This window comes from Ricinus communis, chromosome 4 (genome assembly GCF_019578655.1).
Source record: "Ricinus communis isolate WT05 ecotype wild-type chromosome 4, ASM1957865v1, whole genome shotgun sequence".
NCBI classification, from domain to species: domain Eukaryota; kingdom Viridiplantae; phylum Streptophyta; class Magnoliopsida; order Malpighiales; family Euphorbiaceae; genus Ricinus; species Ricinus communis.
This window is the reverse complement of record NC_063259.1, coordinates 31,654,497-31,671,750: the sequence shown is the minus strand read 5'-3', so window position 1 is coordinate 31,671,750 and position 17,254 is coordinate 31,654,497. Positions and strand designations below refer to the sequence as shown.

At 33.8% G+C, this 17,254-nt stretch overlaps 1 protein-coding gene and 1 pseudogene across 1 annotated transcript; both read right to left on the bottom strand.

The window, feature by feature from the left end:
* Positions 1-123: 123 nt before the first annotated feature.
* Positions 124-4,650, bottom strand: LOC125369878 (annotated as a pseudogene).
* Positions 4,651-7,957: 3,307 nt separating this feature from the next.
* On the bottom strand, positions 7,958-12,383 carry LOC8274394 (linoleate 13S-lipoxygenase 2-1, chloroplastic). The gene is made up of 9 exons (XM_002513397.4): positions 11,936-12,383; positions 11,361-11,629; positions 10,555-10,792; positions 10,148-10,465; positions 9,953-10,038; positions 9,736-9,846; positions 9,327-9,628; positions 8,954-9,220; positions 7,958-8,870 (listed from the first exon to the last, which is right to left on the bottom strand). Exons 1-9 carry the CDS (start codon positions 12,285-12,287, stop codon positions 8,111-8,113), a joined length of 2,703 nt encoding a protein of 900 aa, XP_002513443.1. The 5' UTR covers positions 12,288-12,383; the 3' UTR covers positions 7,958-8,110.
* Positions 12,384-17,254: the final 4,871 nt, after the last annotated feature.

Sequence of the window (17,254 nt, the reverse complement as noted above, 5' to 3'; positions counted from 1 at the left end):
ATCAAGAAAAGTAAATGATGAATTTCTGTGATCAATGAAGAGTGTGTTTTTTATTTATAAATTCTGAGATTACATTGTTTGATGATTGTGAGTATATATACATGAAGTGCAACGATAGCCTAATCTATACTGGTTGCCTTGTAAACTCTGTCCAACGTTCCTTTCTGTTTAGGAAAGGTTGAAGTGACCATTCCCTGCCACAGGGATGGTTGCTCCCTTTTTTTCCTGCAGCCTGTGATGAGTAGCCCTGCACAGGCTTTTCTGCCTGTGCAGTGTCTGAGGCTCTCTTTCCAGCTGTCTTCTGGTTACAGTCTTCAACACTCCCCCTCAAGATGGGTTCGTAGAGGTTAATCGAACCCATTTTGCTGAGAATGATTTTGTGACTATTTTTGTTGAGGCCTTTTGTAAAGATATCGGCTAGCTGATCTTGGCTTCTGACGAATGGTGTTTCAATTTCCCTTGATTGTACTTTTTCTCTGATGAAGTGACAATCCACTTCAATGTGCTTTGTACGTTCATGAAACACTGGATTGGATGCAATGTGACGTGCTGCCTGATTGTCGCAGTACATCTTCATAGATCCTTTACATTCAATCTTTAAGTCCTGGAGTACTTGCTTGATCCAGATAAGCTCACTGGCTGTAGAGGCCATGGCTCGATACTCAGCTTCTGCACTTGACCTTGCCACAACATTTTATTTCTTGCTTTTCCAAGTCACCAAGTTTCCTCCTACGAAGGTGCAAAAACCTGTGGTTGATTTCCTATCACAGCTTCCTACCCAATCTGCATCAGAGAAGCCAACTATGGTGTTAGTGTTGTTTTTCTTCATCCAGATTCCTTGTCCTGGGGTGCCCTTGAGATATCTAAGTATCCTGTCGATAGCTTCTGAGTGACTAGTACGAGGTGCGTGCATGAATTGGCTTACCATACTCACAGCGTATGCAATATCAGGCCTTGTGACAGTTAGATAAATTAACTTTCCTACCAGATGCTGATATTGGCCTATGTCTGAGACAGGCTCACCATCTTCTAAATTAAGTCTGACATTGGTTTCCATTGGAGTGTTGGCTGGCTTGACTCCCAGTTTCCCTGTCTCCTTTAGTAGGTCAAGGACATACTTCCTTTGAGATAGGAACAGTCCTTTGTCTGACTTGGCCATTTCTATTCCGAGAAAATATGACAGTTGACCTAAGTCTTTGATATCAAATTCTCTTTTTAGACTTTGCTTGACCTTTTCAATTTCTTGGTCATCATTTCCTGTTATTATGATGTCATCAACATATACAAGGACAATAATAATATGTGAGTGTGTATGCTTGACAAACATAGAGGAATCAGAGGTGCTTTTACTGAAATTAATATTCAAAAGAAAGAGGCTCAGTTTGACATACCATGCTCGTGGAGACTGTTTTAATCCGTAAATTGCCTTTCTTAGTTTACATACCAGAGAGGAATCAGATGAAGATTTATGGCCGGGGGAAAGAGTCATGTAAACTTCTTCTTCTAGGTTTCCTTGAAGGAATGCATTCTTTACGTCCATTTGAAAAAAGTTCCACCCTAGGTTAGTAGCAACAGATAATAAAATTCGAATGGTGTTCATTTTGGCAACGGGGGCAAAGGTTTCTTAGTAATCAACTCCATATGTTTGAGTGAATCCCCTGGCTACTAACCTAGCTTTGTGCCTCTCAATTGTCCCATCACACTTATATTTTATCTTGTATATCCATTTGCACCCTACGGTTTTTTTTTTTTGGTGGTAGAGGCACTATGTCCCATGTGTTATTTTTTTTCTAGGGCTTGAAGTTCTTCTTTCATGGCCTGACATCATTTTGGATCGGTGTTGGCTTCATAAAAGGATGTGGGTTCGGTGTGAGCTGTATTATTGCTTAGGTAGGCCCGGTATGTGTTTGAGATGTGATCATATGTGATGAAGTGTTGGATTGGATACGATACCTGGTGAGACACATAGTCTCGAAGTTTTGCTAGAGGGCGAGTCTGTCGAGTAGATCGTCTCAAGGCAATTTCTTCTTGAGTAGCTTCAGATCCATCTTCTAAATTTTCGGTGTTGTCACTTTCTCCCCCTGAAGGAATTGCACTTGAGGGAATATTTGGTTCTGAGTCCCCTTCGGGGGGAGCATCCTGAGTCGGTTGGCTGTAATCAGAAGAAACAAAGTTGTGCGGAAATAAAAGAGTGTGTGTGAAAGGAATCTGAGGATAGTAGGAGTCATTTTCTTTAAAGGAGATATCGCGAGATACATAAGTCTTGTGAGTGGAGGGGTCGTAGCATTTGTACCCCTTTTTTTGTGAGGAATACCCTAAGAAAATAGTTTTAACGAAACTTTTGTCAAACTTATGGTGGCGTTTGACCTGGACATAACAAACGCAGCCAAAGACTCGGATGTGCCCTAATTCTATTTTGCGTCCTTTCAGAATTTCTAATGGACTTAGATTTTGTAAGGTGACGCTTGGTAAACGATTAATTAGGTAAGTAGCAGTGAGAATGGCATCGGACCATTAGATATTAGGGACATGATTGTGAAAGAGCAGAGTCCTAGTAACTTCAAGAAGATGGCGATTTTTTCTTTCAGAAACTCCATTTTGCTCAGGGGTGTTAATGCACGTGGTTTGATGCAAAATACCCTTTTATTTAAAAAAAATCAGAAAAGTGTTTGTTGACATACTCAGTACCATTATCTGACCGAAAGATTTTAATGTTGGTATCATACTGATTTTGAATAAAATGAAAAAATTCTTGAAAGTAAATGAAAACCTCATTTTTTCCTTTAAGTAAGAAAACCCAAGTAGTGCGGGAATAGTCATCAATGAATGTGATAAAATATCTGTAGTGATCATAAGATTCAACAGGGGCAGGTCCACAAACATCAGAATGGATTAATTCAAACGGTTTGGTAGAGACAGAGGAAGATAAAGGAAAAGGTAAGCGAGTATGTTTTGAAAATTTGCACACATCACAGCAACTAGAATTCAATTTATAACAAAATAATTTATTTAAGACAGAATCAGATGGATGCCCAAACCGCTAATGCATCAACATGCCTTGATTGATAGTGGGAGAGGCTGTGAGGCATTGGCTGGTTGGGTTGATAAGATAATATAGCCCTTTTTTTTGTCGCCCTTCACCAATCGTCTTCCCTGTTACTCGATCCTGAAATTGCACTGACGATGATGAGAAAATAACATTGCAATTTAAATCACGAGTTAATTTGGCAACAGATAATAAATTGGATTTAAAATCAGGTAATAATAATACATTATGCAATTGTTTATTAAGTAGCGTGGTGGTGCCTTAGCCATAAATAGTGGCCTTATTTCCATTGGCGACCGTCACATGTTGGGAATCAGCAATGGGTGCAAGATTTTGCAGATTCATTGGATTCCAGGACATGTGATCGGTGGCTCCGAAATCAATTATCCATTGATCATTTTGATAAAAATTTGTAATTTTTAAAGAAAAGTGAGATACCGAACCTGACCCATTTGACTGCTGTTGGACCAAGGCTTGGATTTAGGACAGCAAATGGGTGAGATGTATGTTGGAAACTGCTGGGTCGGGTTGTTGGGCCGGAGTAGATGGACCGGTTCGGCCGAGGCGTAACCGGGTCGGGTTATTGGCGGAACTGGTCGGGTCAAGAAAGAAAAATCGGATCCCATATAACAATCTTCACATATACCCTTTCCATTAGGGTTTTTTCTTCCTTCTCCTTCTTCTTCTCTCCTTGCCGCTCCCCCTAGCCGAACCTCTTCTCTCACTGCAGCTCCCCCTAGCTGACCGCCACTTCCTCTTCGCCTTGCTGCTCCTCTCTCCCATCCCCGAAGATTTGGTTTTAGCTCGGGATGAAGAAACCAACAGGCATCGCGGTGATGACCCTGTTTTTTACAGTGGTCACACCGTTCTACGCTGCTTGGTTCTCTCTTTGGCCGAGCCACGTCGTGGGTAGGGAGGCGTCGAGTGGAGCAAGCGCGGTTGTCGGCAGTTTCGAGTGAGAGAGAGGTGTTCATAAGGCTTCGGCGAGTTTCTTCTCGCTGGATGATTGCAATTGCGGCATCTATTTTCGGAAGCTCGATCGATAGGAGGATTTGCGATCTCAAGCTTTCGTAGCTCGAGTCCAATCCTCCCAGGTAAGTATAAACTAGATCTTGCTCAGTCCTTCTTTGAATTTCTTGTGAATTTGTTGTCGGGGGAAGATAATTTTGAAGCTCTTCCCATCTGGTAAGAATTTCTGTGGTATATTCTGAGCCACTTTTCGTCCCTTGAGTGATTTGTGCGAGTTCTTGTTTAAGGTTGAATATGTGTGCGAAGTTTTATTGATGCCCGTATAATCCTTTTACTTTTGTCCATATTGCCTCTGATGACTCTAACAGCATGCATAATCTTGATATTTGAGGTTCCATGGTGTTGGTTAACATTGACATTACCATGTGATCGTTGGTTTGCCATTCTTCAATTTTTTCTGCTTCTTCTTCAGTCGGGGCCTCTAGTCTTACTGGTTTGGGTCTGGGTTTTGTTCCTGTGACAAACCCAAGTTTCCTCCTGCCACTGAGGCCGATGTAGGCAGATTTTGACCATTCAAAGTAATTTTGATTTCCTTTCAAAATTACACTGGTTAGTTTGCTGTCGTTTTGAGACATGATGAACTTTTTAGTTCTTAGTAGAAACGAAAGGTTGGTTTATGTTTGATTGATTCTTCACAGGTTTGAAACCTGCTCTGATACCATGATGAATTTCTGTGATCAATGAAGAGTGTGTTTTTTATTTATAAATTCTGAGATTACATTGTTTGATGATTGTGAGTATATATACATGAAGTGCAACGATAGCCTAATCTATACGGGTTGCCTTGTAAACTCTGTCCAACGTTCGCTTTAGGGAAGGTTGAAGTGACCACTCCCGCCAGGGATGGTTGCTCCCTTTTTCCCTGCGACTGTGATGAGTAGCCCCGCATGTGCTTTTCCGTCTGCAAAGGTCCGAGGCTCTCTTTTCAGCTGTCTTCTTGTTACAGTCTTCAACAGTAAATAAGATACAAATGCTATGAGAGTGAATATCTAAGATGCTTCTCGAACTCATCATAATATGCTAACTCCACCTAAATCTTTAATAACTCCAAATATGATTTGACAAACTAAATTATATACCCTTACTTACTAATTTTCTTTTTTACCTTTTACTTGCTAAGGAAATAAAAAGAATTATTACTTTTTTTAATTGTCAATTGAAAGTACAAATTAAACTTATCAGACTACTGCAGACTTCAAGTTAATTAATTTGATTTATAACAAAATATGTTCCGTGAACAGTACAGTATTTTAATATCACTATTCTGAAAATAATAATATGATATTAATTAACAATGTCCACTCCACCTATAACCTGGAGTGCTATGTATGATAATACAATTAAAAAAAATTGTCTACTTTAAGTATGAGAAATTATTAAGAAACTTAGTCTGTCATGTCATCCGTAAATAAAATTAATAGCATAATAATATATGACATTATCTATTAAATTGTTATATTTGTATTAGTTGGTTTTTAATTATATATTCTCCTCTAAGTATGTATAATTATTTACATATAAAATTTATTAATTTTAAATAATTAAAATATACATTAATTATTTAATATTAAATATAAAAATTTGCGAATCCTACATCATACGGTAAAAAAAAAGGACAATTTCTATTAATTCGTTAAATACCATAGATAACCTTTATTTGTTTTTTTCTCCTACAAATATTTTCGTCCCAGTGTGGATTATACACTTGGAAAGATAAATCCAATAAGGCATATAGATACCACCATCAAACAATCTTAAAATTGTGAATAGCAATAGGAAAAGAGAAAGAAAATAGCCGTATTTAAGATGAGATTCATACAAACATAAGATTTGAAGAAAGGATGTCCCGTTGAAATCTTTGAGGCAGATAAACCCTAAACAACGAAGGGGTGTACATCACAATCTTGCAAAAGCTAACAAAGAAACTAAGGAACAATCAGCAAGGATAAGATCGTGAAGCAAATTAATTTGGCAAGCTCATGAGCGACAACGTTGCCTTGCCTCTTAATATGCAAGAAATGATGCATATCAGCAAGAGAATGAATGTCAGCAGTAATAATACCAGCTTCAAACATAGCAGAATTCGAGTTGATGAGACTAAGAGTCCCTAAACGTGTATATCAGACTCAAGAACAAAATTATTAATACCAGTCAGCTGCTAAAATCATTCCCTCACGAACAGCAAGAAGCTCAGTCATCTCCATGGAAGCACAATAGTCATATATGTAGTTTCCTGACTTTTAGTTTAGTTAGTAGTTGATAGCCAAATTCAGATATTAATTGCTGGTTTTAATAATGTGATTGAGTGGAGCCAATTTGCAAGTTATTTGAAATTGATTTGAAGCAAATTATTGAATCCAAATTTTTCAAATAGTTTGACGAGTTGAATTTGAACTCTATAATATTCAGTTGAATCAGTTCAACAACTGAATCAAAATTTTAAATTCTTTTATTTTATTTGTTAATATATTATTAGAGTAGAGTAGAGCAGAGTGGAATTAGAATTTTAAAAAAAAAATAATTAAACAATCGAGCCAGGTTATTTAATAGAACTTAAATTTAAACGTGATTCAAACGACGAATTTAGTAAGATTTGAAAATTTTACATCAAATTGCTTAAGTAGGATAATATTTTGATTCAGCTGCTATTTTGGCATGAGAAGACCCCTGATTGAATAATTATATCTTCACGGGAGGGGCACGATCGCCTTTGGTTGAGCCAAACTATATTCATCTTTCTATGCAAGGACACCATGATAGATACATATCTCGATATAACAAAGCAAAAAAAACAATCAAAATCACATGCATCACAGTTGAACCAAAATCGAAGCATATTATACAATTTATAAATCAACTTTTACGTTTTTCGTTTCCCATCCATCACAAGAAGCTAATCTGGTACTTCTGTTTCAGTTTCCATTTTGTTGCAGATTGTCCACATTTATGTGGGGAATCACCATTAGTGACGATGGACAAAGCAGGATACGGGACCAGTTTCTCTCGAACTGGTCCATATATATAGTTTGGACCAGTCACCATTGTCCTGCAATTCGTATAATTTGCAAGTGAAACGTGGCGACTTCATTTCAAACCATTGTCTCTACAATTGATTGTTAAATAATGGTGAATTTCATTACAATTTACTTTTCTTTTTATAAGATGTACGAAAATCCAATCTTATGAGAATAATAGACATAATAAAATTTTTATCAAGTAATATATTAGGTGTTGGTGTATTTCTGATCTCTTTCTTAATATTCTACGGATAAAAAGAGAAACTATTTAGACAAGTGATGATTACAGAAAATACTAATAGAGATATAGGTGGCAGTATTTCAGATATTACTGACGATTTGTACTGATTTACGTCCCTATATATCCTTTGGTAGATGAAACAGTATATCTAGGATGTCGATTTATAGGAGACGATAGTGGATAAGGCGACCATCTCGTTATCGACTTTCTCTGGTCCGCCTGAAAGAGTTTTAGTGACCAGTAATTTTGTAACCTGTTATCTAACTTGTTCTACATGCTTATTCAGTACATTTACAATGATATTTCACCCACTTCTTCTCTGCTTGCATGATAGAACTAAACAAGAAATAACGGATATATTTTAATTCTGATTGCTCTTCAAACTTGTTGATTGGTTTTGACGGCCTTTAAGAAACCCACTTATTTTATTCTTTTACTGTATAATCTGATCTTTAATTTTATCTTATTTCATAAGAAATTCAATGTTAATAATTATATTTAATAATATTAATTCATCCACACGTATTTTATTATTTAAAATTAATAAATAGATATCAATTATTTGTCGGTTTGATATACACACCACCATGCAAGATGATTATGAAAAAGAAGAGAAAAACAACATAAAAATAGGTGGTAATATATTTTGTTTAGTTGCAGGATTCTACAAATTCCAGTACGACAGACCGTTGGGGAAACATTTCATCCTTTCTCTCTTTCTTTAATTTCTTTTCCCGATTATTGTCTCTTATGTCAGGATAACAAAAATTTAGAGCATCAGATTGAGATACTGTATGGAACTCCTCGAGCTGTAACTCCAGGCTCAGAGAATGGCTTCAAAAGCTCATAAGGCACAATTCCAGCTCCATTCCTATTCTTCAAACTTGGATTAGCATTCCTTTCATCGATAATCCCTTCCAGTTCCTTCAACCTTCCAGCGAACTTTTCAAATGCTGCTTTTATGTTAGGATCCTCAGCCCAGGCTGGCTCTATTTTCTCTCCTATATATTCTTCATCAGGAGAATGGTTTGATAACACATCTAAAACAGCCATCACTTTTGTTGCCTGGACCTGTGAAGGGAACGTTGTCAAAAGTACAACTTCAGGTTTTTCCGCAAACATTTTCCAACCTTCATCAGTCGGATCTTCACTTGGCATTTTCAATCTAGCAGTTGTAGGTCTATTAGGGAAATAGCCCGCATACGCATATTGTCCAAAGTTCACTGCAGCATGGTGACCTGAGGTTACCCATGCAATTGTTGAGACGATTTCTATCAGGTCTTTAGGTGTTTTCAACTCAGGCCACCAGGGTTCATCCTTTTTATCACCATGACCAACTGTTCGAACTTCGGTCCAAAATGCCTGGAGTTCCTTATCGGATAATATCAGGCTTGGGTCTGGATAGTAGTGATTGACATAGTCACTTACCCAAGCTTTAATCGCATCCCATAGAAGTAGTCCATCACTGGCAAATGGGTAGTCTTCAATTCTTAGTTTTACACCATGTGGAGCCGATGGATCTTGAACAGCCATTCCCCTGCCGATTGACAAGATTTTCATTATAACTTATTATGTTCAAGTTCGATTAAATCGAACGGAAAGGTTATCACTTGGATTTACCTGCTGATAAGTTCCTGAGGCATTGCCTGTTGGTCAAACCTCCATAGCTTGTCGTAAATAACAGAGCTCATCTCCAGACAATACTTTCCAGGAGAAAATGAAGACTCAATAATCCCGCCTGCATTGATTAGTGCTTGTCGAGCCAAAGCATTGATCTCCATTGTATATCGGAAATGAGGGTGCAAGAGCCTATAAATCGGATGCATTACACTAAGTTGACGGTTGGCTGCAATTATGTATGGTTCTGTGCAAGCATGTGTTTTCAACCTGGAAACCGTAACAGGGAGAAAAATAAAAGGCACCAATATGTTAGTTCACTTCAAAAGCTGCTTCAAGGTCCACTTTAAAATATATTGGCTAGGAGGTATTATACCAATGGCTAATAAGTTGGTGATAGCCAGATTCATGTGCAAGGACATGAGCTTTGGCAAGCCTCCAAAGCCAAACACCCGTAGAATGCCAAGTTGGTACGTAAGCATCCTTCCACTGTGGCTTTCCGTCCATCGGCGGGCGAGTGAGCTCAATAGCTAGTGGCCGCAATGTGCCATCAGGGGTTAAGAAGAAAATTGTCCGAGACCCGTATAATGTGGTGTTTTCAAGCTGTCTTACCTTGCTCACAAATGGTAAGAACAAATCGTGGTAGTCAAGCATGAACAGCTTCTTTTGTTTTATAGCCTACATGTATATATAGATATAGAAATACATTTAAAAGTATAAAATTTAGAGGATGATGATTAAATATTAATGCATTTTATTTTTTATTATAGTATATTCTCTGCTACCTCTTCAACTGTCATAAACCCTCGGATTTGCTGCTCAATCATTTCTGTGGTGATTGCTGATTCCGGCGGCCCATAGATTTCAGGATCCAATTCACTCTTTAAAGGCCATTCCTGCATCATTTATCCCATATATTTCAGCAATGTTTTGCAATAACTTGTTTCTCGCATTTTCGTATGCTTCAATATACTGCTACAATTTAAATCTTTTTTTAGTTACCGTGACCAATTGTAAGCTCATCGGGTTTAGACCAGCTAGAGTTTGGCGACCAAATTCCTCATCCCTAAACCAAAAAAATCTGTCCCCTGAAAATGCAAAACAAACTCATAATTTTTTATTAGTGACTTAAAGAATAAATTTAAGAATGATAAAGAGAAAGAAAAAGAAAAAGAAAAAAAAAAGAATATTTCTTACTTTCCATTGTGTCCGGGGTGTCAAATGCCAAAACTTCTTTAGCTTCATCTGTAATAGTCTTGATAAGGTTAGGCAGAATATCTTTCCAACCTTGTTCTTTAAGTGGAGGCAAGTTGACTCCTTCATTGAATAGAGAATCTATGGCTGTGAAGTATGGAAATGCAAGGTCAGGGTCTACCAGTGCAGTCTCTAACTGCGGGACCAATGCATGCAATACTGAGTAGACTGTCTTCGCCGAAAACGTGTGCTCCTTCACTTCTGAGAATTCTTCATCACGAGGAACATAGACGCTGCTGCTTATTGATTCAGAAAGTGTATCTGTTCAAGGGAATCTGTCCATGTTATTAAACTAGTCAAATGGATCGAGAGAGTTATTAACTGTGTAGACCAATTTCCTGATTTCTTACCTGTGTTGCATCTTGCCCTTCCTGTTCTGCAACGTCTAGGGTAAGGGTTCTCTTTGCCGCCGAGCACGGGTCTTTTGAGGTCTGGGTCACTGTCTGGATTGCCGAGATCATTATAGAAATCGTATTCATATATCCTCTCGCCTTTCTTGCGCTCCCCTTTGCCATTGCCTCGTAGAAGTTCAAGCTCTGCCTCTCTCAACCTCCTCAATCCATTCGGCGTCTCTGATGGTAAGTATGACTGTTCCAAATTACACAACACTTGCATTCAATACTAAACATTTTCTTTTAAGCTTATTCTCTACCTAGGTTTTGTAAATCAAAGATTTTGTCATCTTTCTCTTTCTTTTCTTTTTTTATCAATATTTAGATTGCGTTAACAGAAAATGCCAAACAAATGTCAGTCTCACAGACACATACATATATAGTTCTATTCGAATTTAATGGTCTGCAAATAGGAAAATAATTTGCAACCAAATGACAGTATAATCAACAGTATTCAAGATATTACTCAATTAATTGAAAAATTAGAAATATCAGCTCTGAAAATATTTGTTTTGTAAAATAGAAACATTCATTACTAACCAATATAATACAACTTATAAATATGTAAAATAATTCTTACCTGTGGTGTAGATAGCATATTTAATAAAAAAAGTGACAAATATTATTAGTATTTTATATTTTAGTACTGAATGATCGACATATATTTATTTATTTAAAATTGAAAAATATATGTCAGTTATCTATTCTAAAGATAAACATATATTAGCTAGTGAGATGAGAATTATTGATTTGATAGAGCAGACCTTATTAGCGAAGAAGACTCTTTTACGCTTGTTGTCATTCTTGGCATGAACCCACGAATTACAAGAAATATTGACAGTGCCTGTAATGAAACCTTCGAGGGCAATATCCTTGACAAACATCTCCTTGTGATGCTCATTTTCAACAAGAATGGCACCCACTTGTCCGAAACTACCTTCAACCTCCAAGTCTGCTTCATATATGATTTCTGATCCTTTTTCATCCTTCTTGTGCGCATACCCTTTAATCGTTGGCTTCTCCGACCCAGTCCCTTCACAATTTACAAATATTTATAATTAGTAAAAATGGTTTCCACATTTTCATATCTCAACATCTTAGGTCTACCTTTAAAACTGTCTTTTCTTTCTTTTTTAGTTCTTTATTCTTGTTACAGTAATCACATGGTTCCCAGAACATAAAATTTTAGTGTCCGAAATGTGATTTCATTATAACCTAGTTTAAAACTCAGGAGTTCAATAAAAGAAGGCTATGAAATTGTCTTAAATATGCACTTTAGAAAGGCAGGCTATTGGGCGATAGTCCCCAAACATTTTGCTAAGTAAAAATCAGAACTCACTGGAATCAAGCTCAGCACTGACAAGCTCGAGTAGGAGAGTTTTGCCAAGCAAATCAGTAACATCATCAAGTCCTCTATTTATCCCTAGGTTTGACAAGAACCCTCCAACAGTTCTGTTCACAGTCACTATAGCTTTCACTTTTGTAGACTTGAGCTGCTTCTCTGTAATTTCTGATATGGCTTGTACGTTCCCTGGTTTATACCCGACTCTAATCTTTCTCTGCGTTTTAAGTAATGAGGGCCTTGAAAGGACAGAAAGATGGGTTTGGCCTCCATTTTCATGGATGAAGGGTTTAGGCAATAAGAACAGGGTTTTTGGAGACCGAGATTGGTAGACCTGTGGCTTCAACATTGTTATATTTGATTTGAAGGAAAGGAGATATTATTTTGGTAGTGACTAGGAAAGATTGCGTTGCGGGTTTATATAGAAGTAGAGATGTGGTAAATAAAGATAATATAGAGAAGGGTAAGCCTCACAAAGAGAATCGCGATACTAAAGATTACATTAGATATGTGTATATATATCTATCCTTTTGTATTAGTCGACATCGCACGTGCAAAATGGGGAAAAGAATGTTACCTTAGACTGGAAAAATGGCAAATTACTGCAGGTTAATATTAACGTATAATAAAAAATAAAAATATTTAATTTATATAAATTAATATTATGATAAAGTTATTATAATATAAAAATATATATTATTCTTTATTAACAAATCTACTAATGGTTTCAAGAAATATTAAGATTAAAATGAATTAGCTGAAGGATAAATTCATGAGCTTATAGATATATTATTAAACTATTGACAAGTCTGGACTTGATTTGTTAATATGAATAGATTTCTATCTTTTTCAAAAAAAAAAGAAAAACAGATTTTTGAGATAAATTTAAATAAATTTTTATTAAATCAAACTTTGAATTTAGAAATTTCTTTTTATAACATACTCTTATTGTCAAAATTAAGGTGTGACAAATATTTATAAATATTTATTTCAATAAGAAAAATATCAGTTCTATTGAATGATAATTGGATCCTACTATATCAATATCAATCTAGATATCCAAATAGGAGCTCTGATATTGTGTATGTAAGGACTACCTTCTACCATATAAGTTTTCTCTTCTCATCCTTTAAATGACACCGCATACATATAGAAAATTTTATGGTTATTTTATTTTAAAATAAATAGTCATATTTTATTTTAATCTATCAATAAAATAATAATAATTTGTATATAATTTTTTAAAAATTTATTAATTTGTAATTACAATTATTAATTAAAATTAAGTTTGTTAAAGTAACATAAGGGTTTTAAAAATCCATGTACCATTAAAATACATAACAAAATTAGCTTAATTTGTGAAAAAAATCTGAAGATGATTTTTATTTTTCGAAATTTAATAATAAATTTTGTAATTACAAGAAAAATTATATTTTTCATAAATTTATCAATTTTTTCATAAATCATAAATTTTATAAAAGTTATCATTTTTTGTAATATTATTCAATTTTTTCGCAACTAGTTTCACTTACAAAAAGATTAGTATAATTTACAAAAAAATATAAAGATGATTTTTATTTTTTATAAGTTAGCAATATATTTTGCGATTACAAAAAATTTAACATATTTTGTAAATTTATCAATTTTTTTTTCTAAATCACTAAATTTCATAAAAGTAATCATTTTTTTGTAATATTAATAATTTTAATTGGTAATTTTTATAATTCAACAATATCTTTTTTAATTACGAAAAAGTTTAATATTTTTTGCAAATATGTTATTTTTTCGTAAATTATGAAATTTCATAAAAATAACTACTTTTTCATAATATCAATCATTTTTTCACAGCTAGTAACACTTACGAAAATTAATATAATTTATAAAAAAATATAAGAAGATTGTCATTTTATAATTTGAAAATATATTTTGTGATTACGAAAAAATTAATATTTTTTCATAATTTTTTTGTAAATCATTAAATTTTATAAAAGTAATTATTTTTTTATAATATCATTCATTTTTCACAATTAATAACACTTATAAAAAATATAAAGAAGATTGTAAGTTTTCATAATTTAATAATATATTTCATGATTACAAAAAAAAAATTAGTATTTCTCATAATTTTATCATTTTTTCATAAATCATTATATTTCACTAAAATAATTATTTTTTTGTAATATTATTTATTTTTTTACAATTATAACACTTACAAAAAATTAGTTTAATTTGTGAAAAATTATGAAAATGATTGTCATTTTTCATAGTTTAACATTATGTTTCGCGATTAGAAAAAAAATAATATCTCATAAATTTGTTAATCTCTTTGTAAATTATTAAATTTTATAAAAAATAATTATTTTTTTCATAATATCAATCATTTTTTTTAACTAGTAATACCTATGAAAAACTAATATAATTTGTAAAAAAATATAATTTTTTTTATATTTTCATAATATATTAATTTTTTTTATATTTATAAAACTATAGAGGATTCGTGAGGTTGCAAATTATAGAGAGAGAGAGAGAGAGAGAGAGAGAGAGAGCTTACCATTTTTAGTTAGCTTCCGCTTCCGGTGAACTTGAGCGTCATTATTCTTAATGTATTCGCAAGCATCCTAAGTAATATCATCAAACAGATCTGGCATAACCCAGCTACCTCTCCTTCGTTATTCTGCTACCATTGCATTTCTGGGAATAGCTGCATCCTGGGCAGATATATATTTCTATCTATCAACAATAGATTGACATTCTTCCCAAGGATTATACCAAAATGTTCCTTGTCCTAAGATAGGAATTTAGAAGACCAGTTGAGAATCCTTGTCCAAGCAAAGGCTTTGGCACTAAGCTTGCCCGAAATAAGAGGAACTCCAAGATTACGGACGAGAAGCTTTCCTTCAGTGAATCCGACAGCCTGCAAAATAGCACTTCTCTCTATCTTTGATCGTAAACTCCACTAAGTAAATACTGTTCTTTGCATTATTAACCTGAAGCCCAGATACCTGATTTTTCTTTTTATCGCAAATTAACTCCAAATTATTGTGTTTTGACTATGCAATCATAATTATGTATTGTATGAAAAATAAAAATAAAAATCTCCACAAGCAATTAGAATTTTATATTATATTTCATATATTTGACCATAAAAACTTAAAAATAGTTAAACAAAAGCAATTATATACTTTAAAAGTTGCGTAATCAAGCTTAAACAGCCATATAACTCGTGGATGAATCAACACATCTGTTTGTATTTTAGTATAAATGAATTCCATAACTTCTGATAAATGGTCTGGTTTTTTTCTTTCCAGTAATAGGATCATAAGATAAGAGCATCCTTTCACAAACAACCCCCCCCCCCCCCCCCCCCCACCACAGACTAATGATGTGAGCTTCTCACCTTCCATGAAGTTGCTTCTGGTGTGAGATATTTTAGGTGTTGTAATGGTCAGTCTCTTACGTGGTCCAATTAATTACAAGAGAGAAAGAGAGCAACACGTCCTTCTAAAACCATCCAGTATCAGTTCACAATTCATTTTCACACTTGCGATGACAAAGATCATGGGGACCATCGCCGGATGCATGCAGTGCAGGGACCAGCTTTGCTAACACATTATCCAGTCACGCCTGTACATTTATATTTGCAGGGACCAAGAAAAACAAAAACAGCCAATTCACTGTTAAATTTTAAGCACCTGTATAGTATGCTGATTTAGAAATTTTTGCAGAATAATATTTACATTTTATTCAAAGACAAAAAGAAAATCATATCTAGATTTTTTAATTGATTGCTCCGAACTGGAGAACTCAAAAAGGTCCAAGGGCTACTGCAGCACCCACTTAGATTTGGATTTTTGACATGCAGCGGAGGGGCAACAAACTTTTGGCTGTGTCCCTTCAACCTGCGACTCAGAGCGGAGGTCTTCGACAGTACGTCCCATCCCAAAAAACGCGCATGGGACTTGCCCGTCTTCTGTAATAATTGATGAAGCTAATCTGCTAACTAGTATCTGTAATCTGAAAAGAAAAAGGAAATTGCAAAATATTAGTTCGATATAATATAATTTGGTGACTGAATTTTATTTTATTCATAAAATTTAATTTTTGTCAATTTTAATTATAATTTATTCATTTTGTCAATTTTTTTTATACTTAATTATATTTTTTATTAATTATTTTTAACACATGTCAATTTTTATTTATAAAATTATTAAATAAAATAAATAAAAATTTGATAAGAGTAAATATAAAATTCAACTTTGAAACTAATTGAGAGTGGCCCCATGTCCATTACCTAGGAAGGTCGCCAAGAGTAAATTTGGTTTTGGATACATTCGATGAAGTTTTTGATGCCACCAGATGACAGATGACAGATGGCTGGGTAGCACAATGATTTAGTTAAAGATTTTTTTTTCTTTTCTTGCGAACCATGATTTTGTAGAAGATTTTATATGTTAAAATGGATGATTAATGGGACTCTGATCTTTCTCTCCTTCCAGTACATATGCCTCAATTGTTCCACGTTTTCAATTTTAACAATTTTCAAATTCAAAGGAAAACATTTTGGGAAGAACTGAAATTAAGTGCGACGCTTGCTTTCTTCTTTCTTTTTCTTTTATTTTCCTCTCCATATCGAATTTTTGTCCCTGAACTTTTCTTATTTACCATTTAGTCCCTCAACTTCTTCAATTACTAACAATTTTGTCCATAAAAATTTCTGATTAATCCTTCAACTTTTTTTCAGCTTTTCAATTAAGCCCGTAACTATTTAATTTGGGCCAAACTAGAATTATTAAAAATAAAGAATTACTTATTTACTCTTACTTTTAAATATAAAATTATAAAAAAGTCCCTACCGACATATTTAATTACAAAAATACCAAACATACAAATTTTCATTAGAACCCTATATTAATAAAATTATATTTTTAATCCTTATTCCAAAATAAATTTTCAATTTAATCCTAACACAATTAATTTAATTAATCAATTTGCTAAATATTTTCCAATTAAAATTAACACCATTAGCTAATTAAAATGCCATTTCTCCAATAATTATTTTATAAAATATCCTTTACTAATTCTTTCATAACTTTCAATATAAAAATTAATTTATATATTCATATTGGGAAAAATTGAATGACCGAAAATATAATTCATTTTTCAAAGAATTTATTTAATTAACTTCTTAAAAAAATTAAACAAATTAGATATACAAAGTAATTCTCTTATTTTGTCTATCATTAAAATTCTTTTTAAATCATTCCAATTAAATCAAATAAAAATAAAAATAAAATAAAATAAATTTAAGTAAGAACT